Raw genomic sequence first — 23,728 nt, 5'->3', positions numbered from 1 at the left:
GTTCAGCTCTAGGGCCCCCAACATAAGACAGACATGGACCTGTTGGAGTGGGTCCAGAGGAGGGCTACAAAGAAGATAAGGGGGCTGGAACACCTCCCCCATGAAGACAGGCTGAGAGAGTTGGGGTTGTTCATCCTGGAGAAGAAAAGGCTCCAGAGAGACCTCGTAGCAGCCTTCCAGTACCTAAAGGGGGCCTACAGGAATTGTGGGAGAGACTCTTTATCAGGGAGTGTAGTGATAGGACAAAGGGAAATGGCTTTTAAACTGAAAGAAGGCAGATTTAGATTAGGTATTGGGAAGGAGTTCTTCAGTGTGAGGGTGGTGAGGCACTGGAACAGGTTGCCCAGAGAGGGAGTGGATGCCCCATCCCTGGAAGTGTTCAAGGCCGGGTAGGATGGGGCTTTGAGCAACCTGCTCTAGTGGAAGGTGTCCCTGCCCATGGCAGGGGGGTTGAAACTAGGTGATCTTTAAGGTTCCTTCCAACCCAAACCATTCTGTGATCCTTTTCTGACAGCACAAGACTTACAACACAGCTGCTCATGTTTTACCTAAATTAAACCTGGTAATATAAGATGAAAGTCACATAAGCTTGTTTTACTCTGAGGGAGGCGCTTATACATTTTTTTTCCATGTATCAATGATTTATTTGAAGTATCCCAGTCAAGACAGCTATCTACTTCATAGAAACAGAAATCAGACTAAAAAGCAGGTACAAAACCAACACTTATTTACAATTAATTGAAAAATAAAATGGTAGCTAGTAATGCTGACAAAGCATTTCTCCACATACCTTTCTGTTGTTTTAAATCTACTGAGAAACAGAAAAGGATCTCTTACTTGACAAGATAAAAGTATATTTAAACATACAGCACCACCATCTGCAGGGGGTTTCGGTTTTGTGGGTTTTGGTTTTTTTTTCTTTTTTTTTTTTTTTTTGGTTTTTTTTTTTTTTTTTTTTAGTTTTTAAAAAAGTCTGTTAATACTTTGCAAGCTACAGCATATAAAAATTGGACAAAGGCAGGACAGCTGGCAGGCCAATCTTTTGATCCAACTTTGCATCAACGTATCGCTATATACAGAGACCGAGAATAACTGAAGAAAGTTATGGCTCAGTAGACAGAAACAAGTATTTCAAAACAGGAATCTGCAGTAAATGTATCTTAGTTCAGTGCTCTTAAAGGAGGCTTAGATTTGGGAAGAAACTGTTCTGTCATATCCTCTATTTTGTTCTTCTCCACTGTAGCTGCAGATTTGTTCTCTTTATCCTTTTTGTGACTCCTTTTGTGCTGGGATTTAAAGAAAATGCCCAATGTTAAAAGAATACAAAGAAATTAAAGACTACTTGCTCATGTACAATGCAGTATATAGTGTTCTGAGAAAAAAAAAAAAAAGTTGGTAGAACTCCTGAAAAAGGTTCCCAATATTGCATTTACTAAAGAGATTTATTGTAGACATCTGGAAGTTCAGCAGCTATTTTTAAGGGATCCATGACAAGTAAATATACCTCCCACCCTCCCCAAGCCAAATCCAAGCCTCATATACCAGGGATTTACACTGATACATTGGTAGAGCAAGAGGGTCTAAAGGAATAAAGTAGGGAAAAAAAAATAAAATAAAAAAAAAAAAAAATCAGTGAAGAATGCTGATATTTCCATCTGGCCTCTAAGAAAATATTCCACATCTCATTTCAACTTTTACATTAACACACATGTGTTTATGTGTAGTAAATTATGACAACTTTTTTCATGCAGGATTATTTGCTGAGGATTTTCCTACTGTCTGTCCAGCTCATCAGAAATTTGCATTATTTATCTGCTGTTAACTGTTATCAGAATCTGCTGTTATTTTAGCTCAAGTTTAACAAAGCATATTCTACAGGGTTCAAAGAAGTTGTGAGACTACACTAAGTGATAGTAGGTGACTTTAGACTACAGCACTATTATGGAAAAATAATTTTGCTTCACTCTTAAATATATAGCTGTTTGCAATATCTGTCAAGTTACCTGGAAAAAGGGAATGCCCCCATTTGTGTGGCACCATATGTTCGTATCCACAAAGGACTTGTCACTAGCAAGGCTTTCACTGGATTCTTGCAACTCTTCCTCCTCTTCCAACAGGTCCTAAACCAGAAGTTTTCAGAAAAGTGTATTTAATGTCTGAGTTTCCTAGGCGAATGTACTAAGCACAATCAGATCTATAAGACACGGCACTTCCATTTTGAAAAACAGAACTGAAAGTCTCTAAATTATTAACGTCTTCTCTTATTTTTCAAGAGACTGTTTTTGTCAAAAGTTCAGCACATGTGACCGAGTACCCTGTAAAACACAAAGGCTGCAACAGCTCTGGGGTTCTAGTCAACTCTCCACAATGGCATGAAAAAACTCCTAAAGATGTGAAATCTTCAATGAAGAGCCCCATTTGCCCTTCATACACATACCTGATCTGCATTATCCTCCACCTCCTTTGTCACACTGTTTAGCATAGCATCAAGCTTTAGTTGCTTTTCCCTTAATTGCTCCAGTAGAAGTTCCCGGGGTTCTGTTCTCACAAGCGTGACTGGATAGAAGTAGTCTCTTCTCTGTGGAGTTGTCCCTTTAATGAAGATTGCATACTAATGAAGGGCACTATTAAACACAATCAGCATTTGCTTTAATTGCAGACCATCAATTTTACATTAACTCAATACAGAAGTCAAGCTTTGTTCAGTCACCATTCTTTGCATGCACCTTAAAAAAGGTGTAAGGCTGCTAGTTATATTATGTCCCCATCAACCTTCACTTATGAATTCTGCAACTCAGATTGCTTTCTGTAAGACCATTCCGTCCCCGACCTACTTTAAATACCTGTTGGAATATCCACTTTAAGATCCTCTTGCAGGAAACCATTAACCTGAGTCAGTCCATGCTGTGCTTCCTCATTAAGTGCCAACTTCTGCTCCAGAAGTATCTCCTGATCAACCTTTACCTGATCAAGAAGGCCATTTAGTACCTTCTCCTCAGCAGCTTTTTGTCTACCAGTATGGTCAGCAATTTCAGCTATCTCTTTATCACAGTTTTCTTCATTTTTCTGAAAACAAAACAAAAAAACCCCAACAAAAACCACCAAGTTAACAGGAAAGCTAAGGTTATGGCCTCTTTTCTAAGGTGTGGTGCATGATTAGTAACATGACCTGAAACAAACAACCGAGAGACCTCAAATTGAGAAGTTTCAGTGCCAGTTTTACACTCTCATTTCGAGAACTATCTTCAGAAGAGAGTCAGTTTCTTAGAAAGTATGATCATTTTAGAAAGCTACTCATAAGAATAAAGATGATACCATCTGGTTCAGATCAGACTCCTCATGCTTCTATGCACAACCCCACACAGAATTAGGATATTCAAGTGAAAGTGAAAATCCTACAAGCACTAGAAGCTTTATGCATTTGTAGGGGAAAAGAAGGAAAACATGTATTTTTAGCCATTCCCATCGGAATGAAACTCCTGAAACATTCAGTAGGTATAACACACAGGCGTGTCTTGAGACTGCAAATGCTTTTAAGTCTTTCTTTCTGAAAGTTAGCAAAACGTTGGATTTGCCTGTTTCATTACCTATTAGAACAATAAAACAAGAAGGGTGGGAAGTGAAGTTTGCAATGGAAATTAAAAAAAAATAAAGGAATTCTCAGGTGACAGGCCAGAACTAGTAGATACAAAAGGAACACTTTCTCCCATAATGTTAATCCATCTGACCAATAAAGTAATTTGCATCCTCCAGAACGTAGTCTGTATTTGATCATTGTGCAAATCTTCCAGGCACATCACCGGTAGATAAAGCTTTAGTATTAGAGATATATACTACCAAAAAGATGTAAAAAGCCCAAATTACAAATGGAAGTTAGCCACATGGGATTAATCAAGACACCCTTTCTTGAGGTTATTTGCATTTAATTTCAAAGTCTTCCTCTTAAATTAAGCTTCTGATTTCCTCTAATTGCATCTATTTAAGCTGAGTAACACAAGCCTGCTGTGATCAAAAAAACCACAATTTTGTTCTGACTATAAGTGAGAACTCCCCCACCCCTACAAATTCTACTGTTAAAGCCTGTCTCAAAATGTTGTATTAGACTCCAAGTGACTATAGGTACCTTTTGTAAACACTGAAGTTGCTGTTTCTCATAACTGAAGGACAGTAGCTGCTGATTGGTAAAGTCAACTATCTGAGCAGTTGTAAATTCAGCCCATTTATCAGTATCCTGAGACACATTTTTGAGATTGCTAAGAAGTTGTTGACAGTGATCAGTGGATTCTTCCAGCATCATCTCGTTTTCAGCATTTATGATCCTGAGCTCTTGAGAGAAATCATCCAGAGATGCAATAAATTTGCTGTGATTGGAATTTGTACTGCTGACTAAGTCTGTAGTTTTCCTGCAACAACATATTTGTACCAGTTCAGAGATTGAAAGGTGGATTTTAACACATTCTACATTTAGAAATACAAGACCAGAACCAGTGAAGTAGTGCAGTTCCATCAAACCTGTTATGTTGTTGCTCTGTTTAGTAAATTTACGAATTGCAGCACTTCGAGCAGTAGGTTTGTTAAACACCCACCCTCCAAACAAAAACCACCCAACCAAACCCACAAACACAAACAAAAACCCAACAACTTTGACAAGACCTTAGTTATTCAGTCTGCAACTAAATGAAGCATGCTGCAATAGATACACTATTATACTTCAAGCTAAGCCTTTATGGTATGAAGTTCTGAAGTCCAGCCAGGTCACTCATCAGCATATTGCTCCTCAAACCATGGTCTCTTATCTGCAATATGCTCAAGAGACAAGTTTGACTAAAAGCCTTGTAGGGCTACCTTTTACTCTGGGGAAACGTGAACTATGATCTACATTCTGTGGCAGCACTCAGCGCTAACATACAGGTCTTGTCCAGAAGACTTTATAAGCATATAAATAAGAAGAGCATGTAATTTGCAGTTTTGTCTTGCATCAGCATACACCAAAAGTAATCTGCTCCTTACAGGTGAACATTTTCTTGCACAGCAGTAATGGCGGTCTTCAAGCTTCCATTTTTTATGAGTACATTAGTTAAGTTCTTCTGAGTCTCCTGAGCAAACAGGTCAAGCTGGCTTTGCAGTGACAAAATTAATTCAGCTGTGCTCTATTAAGAAAAACAAGATACATTTCACTGTTATTCTGCACTTTTTAACATTCTTAAAGGGTACTTGAATGCCTTTATTTAAAAATGCAGCAAATAAAAGAGCTTTATCATTCTAAAGATGAAGGTACAATTTTTGTGTAGAGAAGATAGAGGCACTTTGCTTTTGGAAGTATATGTAAAGGCATATATACTGGACATGCTTAGAGCAAGGGTAAGTGTTTTGTTTTTTTTTTTTGTTACCTTCCTACATAAAGCTTCTTAAGGCAGCCCAACAAAGGCTGAAAAGAATTAGGATCATCAAGTTACTGTCCTAACATTTCTTCTAAAGCAAGTATAACAGTTTACTGCTACAAAGAGTTTAAATCAAAGCAAGTAATCACACTTGGTGTTAGGATTTCTTCTTACTCTAAGGATACCTTTGTATGTGCCAACCTCGTCATTTCCACTTCTTCTTTTAAATTCTCACAATCATTCTGAAGCTGAGCAAAAACACTGGCTGTTTCTTCCCGTAAAGTTTTCAGGGTGAGAGAAAGATCTCCAAAGAAGGTATCCATTTCCTTTTTATGACCCTCCATCTTTGAAAAAAAGTTTTATTTGAAGTTAGATATTTATCTTTAGGTAAGAACTGGACACTTTTGCGTAGCATAATTTATATGGAAACAAACTCTACCCCAAGAGAAATTGTCAAAGGCACTAATAAAGTATTGTGCATAAAAGGTGGAAAGTAACACCTAGAGCGATCTGAAGTTACAGGCTGGAATTTGGTGCAGGCTTTTCCAAACACAAAATTTGGCATGCAAGGTAGACAAAATAGGAACACACAGACAAGGTACTTGGTTAAGCCAAGAGCAAGAAGCAAGAGCTGGTAAGCCATGGACTATTTGCTGTCTAAGTCTGAAAACCAATAAAAGCCTCTAGACAAGGGGAGTGGATTTCACATGAGTTGTAACTGACAAAGGGGAAGTTTTTCAGTCAGAGCAACAGGTCAACAGGAACAAGGATTTACTTTTGACAAAATGGGAAAAAAAGGAATGAAAGAGTGAGGCTGCAGTTCTACATAAACATCATGAGATAGACTACAACTAAAAATTGAAGCAAAGGACTTTTTTTTTTTTTTTTTAAACAAGTGCAGCATTGTCTGTACTTATGGTTATTGTTAACAAAATAAAGCATCACATTCCCCAGGAATCAAAGTGACTACAGAAAAAGTTTGGTATGACAGCAGGAGAAATTGGGAGTGATAAGACTTAAGTTGGTTATTTTAGATTTCTAAAATACAGGAGAGACTATATTAAGGATATTATCAAATGTTTGTTACGTATAGCTTTAAGCGTCCACATTTTACCATTCTGCTGTGGCATTTAGGTGAGCAGTTGTGCCAATACAGGTAACAAGCAAATATACCACACTCGGAAGTGGAAATGAAGTCTGAAAGAAAGAGCTAAAAGGTAGAACTCATGGGACAGAATAAAAAAGAAAAGGCCAGACCAGAAGTGGAAACACTCTGACACACTACAGAAAAAACACCAAAGGGTTATCTGTAAATTAAATAAAATAGAAGAGGACAAGGTAAGAGACAAGTCATGTGCATTACCTTGTCCGCCATAGCAGAATATTTCTTCATGTAACTCTGAAACCGACAGTTTAGCCCCAAGACAAATTCTACCATTGGTGTCAAGCTGTTTAATGCTCTTCCTAATCCAGATTTATGTTCCTCCTAGGAACAGTGGTAAAAAAAAATAATGTAAAAGCAAAAGTAAAACAGGATATGACTGTTCCTTCATCTACATTTGTAAGAAACTATCCACATACATATCATGAACTCTGCTATTACAGTATTTGTTATATAATACATTACAGCTTGTGGTAGTGACATGGGAGGGCAAGTGGGAAGGGACATAATCATGGCCAAGTGCTGAAGCAGAGACAGGTAGGGAACATCAGAAGAAAACCCTATACGATATTTGCAGAACTCTTTTTGATCAAGAATAGTTTCATATATTTAAAGTAACATAAGAGTATGTAAATTTACTAACAATTAATCTCAGCAGCTCAGCTTTACAATCAAGTGACAGATTCTCATGTTGTGTTATTTTCTCAGACACGTGAGAAACTTCAGTAGACACCAATTCTTTAACAGAGGCAAAAGATGCTGATACAACTGACGCAAGAATATTAGCTGCTGAAGAACTGGTAGACAGGAGGTCACCTACAAAAGAAACCAAGAAGAGTTACAGGGTTTTTTTTCTAAAAGTTCCACTGTAAGATAGGAACTCTTTTTATTGCTCATCACCTTATTGCCTCTTACAACACAAGAAGGCTGTTGATCATCCCAAATACATTATTACTGGTCCAACTGTAATCATTACATTGCTGAAAATAAAGCCTCTTCCACTTAATAAAACAGATGTGTTTTAGGAAACAGTCTTTGGTACTACTAGTTGCAAAAATTCAGGATGACATACTGATACAGGTTTTACACTTACCTATAAAATTTGTGTAAGATGTCAACATCTGTTGCTGCTTCAAACTGTTTTCACTAACTGAATCTTGTATTTTGTTGAACAAAGCATTCATTTGTCCTGCAAATGTGTTTTGGACGACAGCGTTGTGTTGATCAACAGCCTTCTTACGGTCCAGTTTTGCATGGAGACCAGATACATCTTTTGTAGTTTCTTCAACTGTACTAAGCAACTACAATTTTAAGTTATTTTAGTCAGTCTTTAAACAAGAAGTCAAGCATACATAATGTAAGGAAAAGCAACTGCGGTTCTGAGTTAAAGGAGAATTTATCTCCCTAGAAAGACAGCTATTTCCCTTTACATCATCAAATTACAACTGTTCTTAATCCTGGTGTTATGTCATTTATAGTCTTAGAACACAGGAAAAAGTCACATACTAGAGACCATTTGTTCCAACTTTGAAACTAAAGCATTAATAAAGGACATCCTCAGTACTTAAGGAATTAAGATAACATTTATCACAGAACAGTAACTGAAAAAAAAATTCCTGACCTCTTCAACTTTTTCTGAAAGATTTGGCAGTAAATACATTCTTTACTAGTACTCAAGCAAGAGGTTTCCAGTACTAGTTCTGTGATAAATAATTTTGAATTCAAACGTATAGTGGATTCTTGGTTTTGTAGTCAGTGTAAATAACTTCTGTACCCATTTATCTCACACAAACACTCCACAACCCACATGCAAAAAAAAAAAAAAAAAGCATCCCCTCCCAACCTTACAGGAATCTGAGTAGAAAGAAATTTTCATGTTGACTAAAGATACAAGTTTCATCACTTTGCAGTTTAAATAGCAGGACACTCTCTCTCTTCCCACATCAAGTTTGTTTCGATAATTATGACCAATCTACAAACACATCAAAACCATACCCTAAAATATAGAGGTGACAGGGCAACAGCTTCCATTATTCACTCAGTGAGCGTAAATTATAGCACACATCTCTGCAAAGCTTTTTGCTATTTTTCTACCCCAGTTACATATAACTTACTCTTTTGTAGGGCCAGCCACAAGTTTCTAGTAAAGAAAACTACTTATTCTACAAAACAAGTCATGACAATAGATACTGCAAAGCACTGGAACTCTCACGACAAACTGGGCCTGAAGGTAGCTCCACACTAACCAGTGTGTTTAGCAATCAACTGTCAATATTAGCACAGAGAAAGTCCTGCAATCTTAAGTAGCTTTTCGTCATAATATAATTTATAGAGAGCGCTAAGCCTAGTTTTCCATCATGATTTAGCAACAATGATTTCCCTGAAGAGCCCATGAAACTCCTAAACATGGGAAGCTACTGTTACAGTTAGGTGCAAGAATTGTGACCAACCTTGCTAGCTGTGCCATGAAGTTTTTGTTCAGTGTCTTCCAAAACTGAAACCACATATTCTTCTTCAGCCAGATGAACCTTGGTTTCTTGCAGATCTTTTTGTGTTTCTTCCAGTTCTTTCTCCTTGACTTGCAGGTCTGTTTTACACTGTTCAAGTTCATTTTTACTAACTGTGAATAGTTCAGTGACCTAAAGTGGAAGACAAACATCAATAGGGCAACACTGCTTTTTATAAGTTCAACAGTCCCACTTCACATCTCTCAATTATGCCACAATACCAGAAGGCAAGTTCTCATCTACTAACGTAGTTTCAGCTGCAAGGCTCAGAGGTCTTAAACCTGGACTACAGATTTGTAGTCTCTGTATTCACTGAAAATATCACAAACCAACACCATTTTCACTGTAATAATCCTTGCTTCCCCACTCAAACCACAAGACCAAACAATTGTTACAGCACAAGAAAAAAAATCCCACTAAACAAACCTAAGCAGATAGAATGAAGAAGAGTCAGTAAAGCTGACTACACAGAGTAGTTACATATTCCAGCAAATATCTGCATTTCTTCTAAAGACAAAGCTCCCATTTTCTGTGTAATTTGTTAATGGAGGCTCATCACCTTCTCTCCCCCCTCATTCTTTGTTCCTAAGCAGGTATCTGTCAACCAAAATGATACTATTTTACAAGCATATTTTTGCTGAAAACCCAGCAAAGCAAATTAAAGGTAAAGTGGTAGATATTAAAACAGCTTTAAAAAATAAATATTGCATCCTGCAACTTCATATACATTTCAACTTCCTAACTTCAAGGATTAGGAAGCTCCCACTCTTGACTGATTAGGGAACTTTAAGACCAAAAACTCTTCAGACTGTTCTTTGTTTAAACTTTTTTTCCTCCTTACCCAAAGATTTCTTTCATTTTTTGACAGATTTAAGCCACAGTTGAGAAACATCACTTACTCTTTTCACTTCTTCCTCCATGATGCTGATTTTGTCAATATACTCTGCAATTTGTTCTTCCTGAACTGTCAGCTTTCCATTAAGGGCTCTCAAGCAAGGATTAAAACAAACAAATAAATTAGTTAAGTAAGAGCTGATTTCAAGATTATCTACTGGGTTTTATACCACATATTTAGTAATTTCAAAAAATAAGTATTGCTAACTTCTGTATGAAAAGCAGGTGATTTTCACTCAGTGCAGAAAGGATTTAAGACAATTTTCCATTGTAAACTTTCTGCGTAAACTAGGCCTCTTACAAAGTGAAGTAAACTATATCAAGTTTGCTCTCCTATATGCACTTCCACTGAAAGAAAGGCTGCGTGGTGTAAATCTGCATCCTGGCTATGCTTATGGTAAGTTCCACATATAAATAAAATCCTCAGTGCAAAGCTACTCTTTAGGCTTTTATCTGTGTAATAATGAATTTCTAAAGAACAAGTTGACGAGTCACTTAAATTCTCCTGACTATCTTCAATTTTCTGGTGTGAAGATAGATCTGAAAGCACTTCTGGGTAAGGATAGGTACCAGTATCTGGGATTTGTTGTTAGTAATTTTAAAGACATTTTAAAGACATACTCATAATTTTCAAGGGAAATATAGACTCCATTTTTTTCTCGTGCAGCAGCAAGGTCTCGCTTCAGACGCTCAATCTCTTCAGTATATTCCTGCATAAAGAAACAATCACATGTAAACCTGAAAATTTCTACTTTGCTTTCAAGATTTAGCTTAACAGATCCTTCACAAAGATGGTGCTCTACACAAGTTTTGCATAAGCACAGGAGAAAAGCACTTCTGTTCCAAATAAGTTCAGTATAGCACCATTTAAATTCATACCACTGGATACACGTCGGCATTGAAACCTCCCATTTGAATCATACCTGGTTGCATGTAACAGCTTACATGTGGCAGTCACAGCTGCTTTAGTAGCAGTCAGCTACTTTATATTGGCTCTTCATTCATACTTACTGACAAGTTCAATTTAATTCAGGCACTTTCTAGGGAATGAAGCTGCTAATACAGCAAGTCCAGAAAAAAAAATAACCAGTGTCATTTAGTGGCTCTCCACTAACGTGTAATCGGGTAATCCATACAGAGTCATAGCTAGTAGCAATAGCCCTCTCTATCCAGCTTTAGTCTTAGCAACAGTTTCAGCATCTGCAAAGTGACTAATGCTGTACCAATAGAGCAGCTTAGTTTGAAAGCGTTAGTTCAGTGATTAAAATCACCTCAGAAAAGCACTGCTACTAGTTATAGCTTCTCCACAACTTTGTAATTCCTACATAGCAAAAATTTTATTAACAGAATCAAACCTAACCTGTAACTTAATTTGTTAAGATATATGTCTAGCCTACCTTAATAAGAGCTTTTTTTGTTAGCTTCTGATTAACTTCAGGCTTGTTCATTATGTTCTTTGCTCTGTGGGCATATTCCAATGTACTCAATGTTTCCTATGATAAACACATGTAACACTAGGTCAAGCTGAGGAGTTAGCTCATATTTTTGTATCATTAGCAAAATATATCTTTTTTAGGAATAGATTTTCAGACTTAAATTTACTTCAAGATTCATAGATGCAGGAGAAACTGTGGCAATTATTGATGTTTTTGTTCGTCCTCCAAGAGAGTCTTGAAGGATTCTTGTGAGTTTAGATTCCCTGTATGGAATATGTGGGGCTCTTTCTACTAGAGCAGTAATAACTCTTCCTAGTGTCAGGAGAGACTGGTTGATATTTCCAGCTTCACGAGCTCTTCTGTCAACTGCCCCAGATCGACCAATGTTTTCGCTTCCTGCAAGATCAACCTGAAAGACAAGAGGAAGGACACGCTTCTGTCTCAAACCACCCTGAAGAATGCTTGCCCCATAGTGTTGCAGAACACAACATAGACGAACTAGCTTATGAGTTGTTCAGGAGACATTGGGGTGACAAATGGGACTGACATTTCTCAGAGTGACAAATATAGTTTATATCACTTTATGAAAAACAATGATTTTTTTTTTCCCCTTACCAGAAAAAAAAACCACCTTAGATTCTCAAGAGAATGAGGTCAGATTATTCTAGTTCATACTTTAAGAATATCAATGACATTTAGTTCAAATACTTACCAAGTTTAGCTTCCCAATTTTAACAAGTTCTTCTCCATCTACTGTTGTTTCTTTCATATGGACGGTAATCGAAAACACAGAGTGAGAACGGCTATAAAAGAATTGAGTTTCAGACAGACATCCCATTAAAGCCAAATGATCTGCTTTCTACATGACACTGCTGCAAGTTAGGTATCCATGCTCTTTTTAGGGAATACATTTGGCCCATTAATTGGGAATTACACATTTTCAATACACAGTTATTCTACCAGGTATATTTTTGTGTGTATACATATGAATATGGTACTTAAAACCAGCGATGAAGCAACTGGATGATGTTTGTCTCATTCAATCCAGACAAATTTTATCTTATTTCAAGCAAAACCCAAGAGAAACACTTTGGTTTTGTTTACATTTGTGTGTTCTCAACTCACAGACATGTCAAGAAAACTGGCTTGTAGATTTTTTAGTCAATACACTAAGAACAGTTTTACAGAATGTGAGATTAAGAAATATAGTTTTCTTTCTTCAGGCTAAGAAAATCAACAAGCAGCTGAATCCAATGTTAAAAATTCAGAAGTTCAATTCAGTTTTCAATCAAAACAGTAGTACAGTTTAAGATGATTTTAGCTTGAGCTTAATACTTTAAAGGTTGGGTTTTTTTTTTTTTTTTTAAGTTTCAGATGAAATTAGTTCTGTGTTCAAATCTGTGGTAGCCAAATACCCATTCCCTTGTACCAGTAGACAGATGTGCTTAGTGTATCTTTAATTTAAAAGATGACATGGACAAGGTGTTCCTTGTTTATTGCAACACTGGATCACTACTTGTTCAGTGACATAGATATCACATCTGCAGTTCAAGAATGAGAAGTCAGTAATAAACAATGATATTTTTGACCAAGGTGGCTCTACTACATTCTGACTACGAGCTGCAATCATATGAAGTAGCCTGCATTGCCATACAAAACCCACTCTCAACCTTATCCCCAACTTCCACAATCCAGTTTGCAAGGTTTCAGAAGCTGGAGTTTGAAAAAGAGGGTCTTGTATCAACCTGTAAAAAACAGATCTTAGCAGTGTTTTGAAATCTCAACTTCAGTAACAAAACCTAGTGTACCATTTTCTACTGCTGGTAAAGAAAGGAAAGGATACTTGAAACTCTTACTTTTTATTTGGTAAACAGGATTGGAAAAAAAACCCCACCCCCCAACTACCCATAACAGCTAGAACAAAGACAACCCACCTCACTAATACAGGTGTATCAGCTAAACATCTTCCAAACTTGAAAGGACTATAGCCTTCTTTTTGAAGATGTACAATATCTACTGCAGAGAATATTTATCTCATGCTAGTACATACAACATATTTCAGTTATGCATCTGTCAGACTTCCATCTTTTGTTTCCATAGGCATAGACAGCTTTGAAAAAGTTAACTTCTTAACTTTGAGTAACAATTAAATTTCAATATTCTAGATGCCAGATTAAGAACATTCTGCTACTTACATCTCAGCTAGAGTTAGGTAGAATGCCAGGGCTACTGTTCCAACTAGACACTGCATATTAACAAGGGATATATTCATAACAAAGTATGCAAACTCTAAACAAGAGGGGAAGCTTATGTAAAAAGTCACACAGAGGGAAACAGTGTGCCCATTTTTAAGATGGGAAGCATTCAGATTTTACAGTGCACCTTCATACACCTATTAGAATCACCCCACAGGATGTGATAAGGAAGTTCTAACTATGGCTTTCTAACCCACATTTGGCAACCTAAACTGCAATACACAATCTCAAGATCATGCCAGGTTTGTGCTAGCTTTAACATCTTTTACTTCTTTGGTAAGATCCTGTTTAATAAAACAAGAAGTTTTTGAAATGGGGAAGATTTGTACCTGGAATATGCATTCATGTAAGTAGCTGCAGTTGTTCTTTTTGCTGCACCCCTTTCCAGGATTTGGTAGACTTCATTTTTGTTGTGTACAGTTATTTCTTCCAAACCTTTAATAATTACACCCCTCTGTGAGAAAATAACGCATGCTTATTATCTCTCAACAATCCTGAAAGCCTTAAGATCACAAATTTTGGAAGACAGCACTAACCTTGTTTCGAGGATCATCAAACATCTGCAGCTTTTCTCCAACATCAGGAGTAGGATTCAGAAGATCAAAAAGCTCCTCATTATAGATTTCCAAAAGAGAGACTTTCACTGAAAATTCGGTACCATTCTCCGAGAGTTTTTCAAATATTTGATGCAATGTACGGGGTATTATACCCGCTAGTGGATCCTGTAAATGAAAGCAAAGTATTTAATACATAAACGTACTGAAAGAGATTTGAGGGTAAGGAGTGGAATTTCAGCTAAATAGTCTGATTTGATATAAGCAAGAATACCTTGGACAAAGATCATCGTCCATATAAAGATCGCCAAGACTTGTATGATTGCATTAAAGATGTAAAGTTTTAATTTTCATATAAATGAATGAGACCATTTGCTAATTTACAAACATTTAAGGAAAGTCAGCTTCAGGATTTGAAAGGCATCAACTTAGGTTTTCTTTAGCCTTCTGCAATTTCTAACTTTGAACTATAGTACAGACAAGAGAAATCACACCAGTGAAAATATACCTCTTCCCAAGTATATTCCTCATTGGGTGACCGCTCCCCTTCCATTGTGAAGGTCTTACCAGTACCAGTTTGGCCATAACTGTGAGAATAAAAAATTAAAATGTAAACAAGAAACTAAAATTCAAATAAAATTTCCTAATAATAATTATTGGCTTACTTACGCAAACACTGTACAGTTGTAGCCCATAATAACTTCATCCAAAATGGGACACACAACACTCCGGTATACATCAATCTGCTTTGCCTGAGCTCCAAAAACCTGTTGAGGCAAAGACAACACATCCCGTTTATCCATACAGTAATGTATGGCATCACACAGTAATCAGACCATATTAAGGAAATGTACTAGCTTGTTTCTAGAAGTCCCCAACTTGACAAGGCATTACCATATCAAATGTGTAAGTCTTTCTTGATGTCTTATCTGCCACTCCTCCAGTGCGGACACTAACTTCCTTTCTTGCTTGATCACAGTCTACAACAGCATAGGAGCTTGCTTTACGTTCCGAGGCATTAAAAGGCCTAAAAAGACAGGAGTTAAGAATATCGGATTGATATCATTGCTGACAAGAACAAACTGCAAAGCAGTAATATCACTCAGTTTAAGGATCCAGAATAGTATAATTGGGTAAAAGGAACATAAAGCTTTTAACTTAGTTTGTTTAATAATTGTTTAAGGAAAAACTGCCACAATTTGGCAGTTTCTAGACCTTGTTTCTCCTTCCACCCACTGTGGGACAAGTCAAGTATCTATAGCTTTTAGTTTGTTTACATATGTATTTTTTAACAAGTCCATAAGCACTTTTAAGATTGTTTAGATGCGCACGCAGAGGGGTAGAAGATTAAACAGACCAAATAATTGTATAAACAAGAGCCTTCAAAACCCGAAAAACTTATATGTGAAAGTTAAGGCAATAGTGAATCAAACTAATTAATTTTAAAAATTTCCTTTTTTATTTTTCATTTACATAAGCAATGAGACCTACATGTTGCACTGATGACACAATACTCTAAAGCACCAGAAATACTAATAGACCCTACTAATGGCAGAACAGTAGACAGCAATACCAGGACCTTTATAATGCTGATGCATTTGAATAGAAATTGTGAATAGAATTTAATAAGACGGACAAAACATTGGATTTCAGGAGAAAAGAAGTCCACATATCTTTTTACTCTCAGTTTTAATTAAAGTTTAATAGAGGTGTAATAAAAGTTCAGAAACTTGATGGGGAGCATTTTGTTTCATCATGAATTTAACTTAAACCTGGTGCACACAATTTTCCTTGAAGGGACATTTGCAACAATTTCTTCCAAAAAGCATGGAAATGACCATGGGCTGAAGACTAAAAGCATGAAATGCTGTCTTATTACTTATTTAGTAGTGCTACTGCACTGAATGTCTATGCTACCTGTATAATTGACCTGAACAGGTAACTTAAAAATAGAACTTCTACAACCTTAGTAATCTTTAAAATATGTTGACAGTAGAGACACTTCAGATGCTGTCTCTTTAAATTATAATGTTAAAAAAAAAACAAAACAAAAAACCACAAGTGCATGGCATCTCGAGTTTCCTGACTCTTGTGGCTAACATTTCTTCCTCAACATAGCACTGAGGCTGAAGTGTTAGATTCTGAACAGACCACTAGACACTTTGGTGCAAGACTGGCTGGTAACAACAGATGATCACTAAAATCTTGTTCACAGGGGCAAGTTACAGCTTTGGTTTTGTGACTTTTAAAATAGCAGGAGGCTGAACAATGAATATATTCTCGTCTGTAATGCTATAACAGTGAACCAGTCAAACGCAGCAGCCTTACGATATGATAGCCCACAACTGCGAGATTAGAGGAACAATTCAGCTAGGCTGGAGCGTACATGCAGATCATCACTATGTGCCACTAGACAAGCAGCAACCTGGTATGCCATGGTGACACAAGTTCATCCCCTTAGGTATGAAGCATATTAACGTGTATTAACAAAGCTAATACGTGCATTTTGAGTTTCCAAAAAAAAATTTTTTTTTTTTGAAAGGTTTTTGATAAGCTTGGACACGTCAGGTTTTGGAAGCAAATTAATGCAATTGCATCTATCTACCTATCTGTAAGATAAGGAAAACCTGACTGATGCAGAAGAAAAAGGGAAAGGTGGAAGGAACATTCACTAGCTCAAACAGACCGAAGCTCTATTAAGAAAGAAAAGCTGTAAAAGAGGCAAGAGCAAGGGTGAGATAGACAGTGTTTAGGCATTAGAGACTAAATCTTGACATAGGACTTAGTCTATGAGTTGCAACAAAAGCAAAATACTACACCATGAACAATCCTGATGCTACTGTCACATCGAGCATTTTATTTAAAATATATACTGATACTTAGTGAGGCTATTCCAGAACAATTGAGACTAATCAGATGAAAAAAAATTATTGCTCTTGACACAGTGTGTCAAATTCTTCAATAAAGTTATTCTTCTTTTGCAATAGCCTTGATTTACAGCAACACTTTCACCAATCCCATAACATGTTTCAGCAGCTCTTTAGCTGTGTTGCAAAAATAAGGGAAAATCACATTTAATTTCTATTTTCATTGTGCATCTGTAAAAGTAGAACTTCCAAGCGTGATTGGAATTCCAATATAATGATTGCAAAAGGCATTAATAATAATAATAATAATAATAATAATAATAATAATAATAATGTGTAAGCTAACATTTGCAGCTCTGGCTCAAAAAAGAAACCAAACCCCAAAAACTTTCAAAGGTGTTTTGAACACTATTCTTAACCCATTAGCAGTATTACAGGTTTAACAAGCAACACTAAGAACATTTAAGATCCAGTATCAGTAAGCAAGTCTTTAAAGTCACCTCAAAATTACAAAGAGAACCTAATTTTATGGTACATGAAATTTGTCGTATCATACAAAAAAAAAATTAATCTGATCAGCCAATGTAGTTGACCATCATTAATTAAGAAGTTGACTCCCATAGCTTTTCCTCTGAATTCGGAGCCTGCATCACTGAAGTTACACGAAAGATATACGAAAGTGGGTGCAGCAAAAATTTTATTAGCTGCTAAATCATAGCAGCTTCCCACAGAAGCTCATAAAAGATAAAAATTCAGTTCGGTTTTTTTGTGTCTTGAATATCAGTCGTACTAACTCTCATCGAGCTCTTCTTAGCCTTCCTACATAGATTCATACTGGGTGTACCGAACCAAGTCAGGAAATTGCAACTTTTTGCCTTTTTAAGCTGTAAGAGATTATTCACAGCAGCGGTAATTTTGCGGAAGTGCCGATTATCGGCGCTGGCTACAGGGGCCCGCCACAGAGCGCGAACAATTAATGCCTCGGACAGGCACCCTAAAGCGCAGTAACGAGCGCCGTTTGGATGCAACGGCGGGGTCTTGAACAGCGATATACGCGGAGAGGCGTCACGCAGTTCCCTTTCTCCAGAGCCGTCGAGTAGCAGCTGGGCAGAGCCGCAGCTCTCCGAAGGCCCCTGCTGCGGGCCGGCCTCCAACGCTTGCCCGGGGCGGGGTGGGGGGGGTCGGGGAAGGCCTCCGCGCCTACCTGCACCGCACCACCACCTGGATGTTCTTGCCCTTCTCCTCCTTCTTAGCGCCACCGCTGCCCTGGAAGCTGACAGAAGCCATGGCGGAGTCTCGGCGCGAAACCTGCCGGGGGGAGAGAGGCGAAGCGCTGACCGCCTTCGCTCCGTGGCGCGTGGGGCTCAGAGCAACCGTCCGCCGCTCGGCTCAGCCGCCACCGCGCGCTCCGCCACCGACTTTGAACCGCGCACCTCCCCCCGGCCCGGCCAATCAGCAGGAGCCCGCGGGGCACCATGGGACTGATGTTCAAATTTCGGTGGTGACGCACACGCACGGCGGAAGCGGCGCCACCGCCCCGTCCCGCCGTGAGCGCACTGCGTGCTGGGGGCTGTAGTGCCCCGGTCGGTCGCTATCACGCGACCGAGCCACGGTGGGGCGGGCGGCGGAGGCGGCGCCGCCCCTGGCAGCTCGGGCCGGCCGGCAGAGGAGGCAGCGCGGTGAAGGGAATTAGACCGGACGGGTCGCGGGATGACGGATCCCGCGGTCCGGGACGGCACACGCATTTGCGTTACGGCGTCCGACCTGGTCGCCTGAGGCCCGCTGCTGCCCAGCGCGCGCAGGCCGCACCGCTGCTGACGTTCTACCTGACGCCAAACTCGAACCTGCCGGGCAGCAGTGGTTTTGCCGCCACTACCGCGCGCGCTCACGAGGGGGCGGCAGGGAAACCCACCGCCGCCTCTGCAGCGGCCGCTGAAGTGCCGCGGGTCCGAGGGCATCCAGGCTTCCCACCCTCCTTCGGGATTCACAGCGCTGTCCGAACAGCGGATTCGTCACCCGGTGCGGAAGGAGACAATCATCCCGCACTCAGGAGGGGCGTTGTTTATTGCATATTTGCGCAAAGGTGGGTGCTAGGTGGTAATTCCACAAAGCTAGCACACCCTGCAGTTAAACAAGCAAGCAATTTATACTCACCCACTTAGTTTCCAAAGTCCTTCCCCCAAATCGTTATTGGTAGTCACTTACTTGCCACCATTTCTATTCGGCTAAGGTTTTCTCCGCTTCAAATTATAAGTACAGTGTTCTTTTATTCTACAGCCCGTGCTCAAGGAGTGTAGAGGGGGAGTAGGTCTTTTAGGTCTTGAATTGAGTCGGTGGTCACCATCTCCCCCTGCCACCTTTACTCTTCCCCAAGTTCATGCTTCTTTGGCAATCATGTGGCCTTTGGTGCCTTCTGGGGCAGGATGTTTCCTTTTCATCAGTCTTTAGTTCCTTCTTCGAGGGTATAGTCACTGGCAAAGCCTGCATCATTTACACAAAGTAACCAGGCCTACACAGTGAAACTATTGAGTACTGGTCCTCCTTAAAGGACAGTGCATCGCGTTTAACCCTAAATTGAGCAGTACCACCACAGTTAGGCCGTAACTCAAAACACATGACTACATTCCTCATGTAATCTTCCTCACAGGTCAAGCCCTCTGGCCATACATTCTTCTATCCCCACTGGCTCTCCAGTTAGACCACGTTTTCTTTAAATGTCATGTTCAAAATTAGAGAACGCCAAGCCAACGCCCGAGGGAGTGGAAGCATTACTTTGCCCATTTAAAAAACAAAAAATACCATATTTCTGTGTACACGGCAGGGCACAGTGTTCACCGTTCCCAGCAGGGCATCTCGCCGTCCCCTCGGTCAGTGGTGCCCTTCTGCAGTTTGCCACACGTTTGCAGCAGAACTGCCAGGCCAGGCAGGTTCTATGCCCCATCTGTGCGCTTCACTGGCCCTGCCTGCAGAGCTCTGCTCTGGTCCCTCTGTGCGTTGTGCGTGCTTTAACTCAGGTTGGTCTGCAGTGCAATTCATCAACATCACTCTGAATTCTACACCTAACTTTCAACACGTGTACCGGCTGGTATTGCCTGCTCAAGTACTGGGAAAATCCTATGTCAGAATGAAAATAAATAGTTAAAGGCTCAGGACAAAGCACCACGGGTGCAACACATCCATCCTTTTATTTTGAAACTAGATCACGTGAACCACTCACCAAGTACAAGTTTGCATCCTCTCACTAGCAGTTTAATTTGTGTCACCCTAGCTCCCCTGTGAGAGCTTTCTTTGAGAAGGTATTAAAAGCTTTGCGAGGTGGAGGTCTACACCAGGATAACAGCCCTTGTGGGTAGAGGGGACGAAGCAGATGTTAGAGAAGATTTAACTGGTCTGACATGCTTTGTTCTCAACAAATCCGCACTGGCTCCTACAGACTGTCATACTGTCATCTACCTGTTATGGCCTACAGCGCTACAGTGTTTTGCTGTTGTTGTTCTAGGGCCTTCCCAGTTGCTGAAATTCGGGTTACCCATCTATAACTTTGCAGGTGTCCCCCGCCCCCTCCCCTTTTTTTCCTAAGTCGGCTGCTTTGAAACTTACACCGCCTCCATGAGTTCTTAAAGTTAATAACAAATGAGTCCTAACCCATAAGGCTTGCAGTAATTTTTCTGACAGTGACATGAAGCAGCATCACATTATGCTCCTCTACCATTTATCTCAAAAGTTAGAACAATGTCAGAACCAATCAATCTTATACTAGGCATGAAGAATAGGATCTGAGAAATACACACATTATTTTTATAGAAAAGGACATGAAGTGTTGGATTCCTAGTCTGCTCTGAGCAGAAATTAATTCAGAAAACATTAGCATTCAACAAATTTGTTTGCCATTCTAAATACAGACTGATGATGAGACAGAACAAGAGCTATGAAATCTTTTAGTGATTAATAACAATTTTCATTGCCAGCCTTTCTGAGCAAGTACTTTCCGTTTGCTCCATATAAGACTTTACTGGTTGTATGCCACTGAAAACAATACAATCTTAAAGTATATATAACATATAAATATATTACATGAAAAGAAGAATACTTTGCAAGGACAGACATTTGGAAGTTAGTAACTGCCAGATAAATTACTGCCCTACAACATTCATTTTTAACCTTTTGGCCTCAAACCTAGAAAAAAGGCAATGATTCCGTAGACAAAACTTGTAACAAAACACTTAAAATCTATATGCATAGACAACTAAGGGATCTGTATTTTCTAACAGTCTTAGAGCTTAACTTTCCAACCAAAATGAGTTTAGTGGGTTGATATTACTAAGACATGCTATTTTTTTTTTCCTCTAATGAAACACTAAAAATCACAATACTACATTTTATTTCAGTTAAGCGAAGATTTAACCAAGTGGGAAAATTAATATAAGATAAAAGCGATATCCATTGCAAACATATTGAGACCACCCTTATTCTTACTTGCTTTTTGTATTCCATATATGCTAAGAGCAAAAATAATTTGTACAGACAATTGTGTAGGAGCTACTGCTAGACTGAGAAGTCAAATACAGGTATGCGAATATACTGAATCTTTACCATTTGCTCTATACTCCTTCATATGGATCGTACAAAAGAAGGCAGCAATGGAACACAAGAAGTCTTTTCTTCCCATTTCTGCCAGTTTGTTCTTTTCTAGTATGAAAGTGTAACTTGCATTAGTCAGAATTTTGCTCAAAATATAAACATGTCTCTCACAAACATGAAAGAAAAGAAGAGATCATTCAAACCTGCATTTAAACAAGAGAAATCTATTTATTTACTGGGAGTTGAATCTAGCTGATAGGCACCTTTGCCATAGCTGTCATAAGTGGAAAACATGTACTTCTGGTAATGGAGTTAACTTAAAAAATGCATAGTTTAATAGCTGCAGCTCTGTTTTACAATGTCAATATATAGCATAGGTCATACATTTTCTTAGACTAGGTAGAGCCTAAAGATACTAATACACTATAAACTCAGTAACAGGGAGCTAGCATTTCACAAGCAATAAATATGAGAAAAAAGAAACAATACTTAGGGTAGGCTTAACAGCGGTTTGGAGAATGACCTTTAAGAAGGCATGTACATCATCTGTGACAAATACGTTTGGTGTTTTTTTTTTTTTTTGAGAGAGACAAAAACATTACAGAAAAATATATATTAATACACACAACTGCCAACGTAATGACTTCAGTAGAGATTACTAATCCCCACTTACTGATCCAAAAGGACAATTTTTCACTAAAGCTTGCCAGTAAGAAATCATTGTATTATAGTGACATTCATAGGCAATGCATGTCTCAAAAAAATATAATTAGTGTTTTCCTAGGATTTATATCAGATGACCTGGGTAATTATAGGTATGGAGGCCTGACAAATAGTACAATTGTTGTCAGTAAACATGATCAGCTAAGAAAGGTTATAATAATGGAGAGATATAATTAATACAAATTATAAGTTTGGATGAGACTTCTTCAAGGCTTAGTAACACCTGTTTTGATTACCAACATGCTACACAGTGTATGAGCGGTACTGAACATGTGGAGAGTTTAATATTATCAGTGACATAGGAAAAATTTACTGATTAATTGCATATTCACATTAAAGGAGAGGTGACCTGCACCTCAGATAAACATAAAGCAATTTCTAGCCTTTGAACAGCCTGTCCAGTTGGTCAGTAATATTCTAAACTCTGTGTTGTCCACATACAGAAAATTAAACAATAAGGATTCACACACCCTGTACTGGTATATTCTCAGCTGAGGACAGGGCTCTCCTTCAGTCAATGTAACAGGATAATTATTTCACCATTAAAAATGAAAGATATGATGCAATAAAATAACTACCTTAATGTTAAGGACTCAATGCATACATAGCATGATTAAAAACAGAATTGGTTTCAACTAACCAGGGAAAATATACAGAATAAAGGATCTCTTTTTTCTTCATGTGTGCCAGATCACTGTCCAACAGAGACACAGATGGTAGCACTTTTACATCTTTTTATAGTTATAGTCACCATAATAAAAAATTAACACCACACGTAGGGGGGTGTATGCATTTGTGTAATTAACTCACAGTAAAGCTAATAATTTTCCATATGCTTACCTATTTTCAGTTAAGGCATGCAGCTGAATGACATCCTTTACATAAAAAGAAAAGAAAGAATGAATGGGAAAATTGGAAACATATAGACTTGATAGGACTCACTGAAGTCAGCAGGAAATGTCTCCTTGGTTTCTCACTATCCTTTGACTTTAATATTTAAAAATGTAATTAATTCAGTATTTTTATACTGAGAGCAGTCAACAGGCGATCTTTTTTCATATATGCCTTGTCATGAAATCACCACTATTTATTTTAGACCGGAAATAACAATCATAAGCTATGCTTTTTTCAGCCTGAGGCCAGTTTGCTACAAAGCCCTTTTATATACAATTACAATTTGAATTTAATCCAGAATTTTAGCTTGTTGGAAAAATATGCTTGTATTAGAAGCATATCAAGACTGTACTTAAGAGTTTTACACTTGCTGCCTCTTAGCTTTCAAGAGGAATATAAAATACTGGCTTTATTCTAAAATTCTTACTCTGAGGATCACTTTCCCTGCACTGTACAGTTATGTCACATATCCTG

General features: G+C 38.4%; 1 protein-coding gene across 1 annotated transcript; it reads right to left on the bottom strand.

The window, feature by feature from the left end:
- Nucleotides 1-442: 442 nt before the first annotated feature.
- KIF11 (kinesin family member 11) lies at nucleotides 443-18,548 on the bottom strand. The gene is given in 23 exon segments (XM_030030832.2): nucleotides 443-1,286; nucleotides 2,004-2,120; nucleotides 2,438-2,592; nucleotides 2,844-3,066; nucleotides 4,124-4,403; nucleotides 5,011-5,150; nucleotides 5,567-5,725; nucleotides 6,745-6,867; nucleotides 7,187-7,359; nucleotides 7,637-7,844; nucleotides 8,994-9,182; nucleotides 9,950-10,037; nucleotides 10,566-10,654; nucleotides 11,342-11,437; nucleotides 11,547-11,789; nucleotides 12,093-12,183; nucleotides 13,965-14,089; nucleotides 14,172-14,357; nucleotides 14,698-14,776; nucleotides 14,859-14,956; nucleotides 15,084-15,216; nucleotides 18,261-18,436; nucleotides 18,438-18,548. Coding segments are annotated over 23 exon segments (3,393 nt in total). The 5' UTR covers nucleotides 18,534-18,548; the 3' UTR covers nucleotides 443-1,160.
- Between the last annotated feature and the right edge of the window lie 5,180 nt (nucleotides 18,549-23,728).

The sequence above is a fragment of the Aquila chrysaetos genome, chromosome 11 (assembly GCF_900496995.4).
Source record: "Aquila chrysaetos chrysaetos chromosome 11, bAquChr1.4, whole genome shotgun sequence".
In the NCBI taxonomy this organism is placed as follows: domain Eukaryota; kingdom Metazoa; phylum Chordata; class Aves; order Accipitriformes; family Accipitridae; genus Aquila; species Aquila chrysaetos.
The sequence above is the reverse complement of the archived record's forward strand: the minus strand, read 5'-3'. Positions and strand labels throughout refer to the sequence as shown.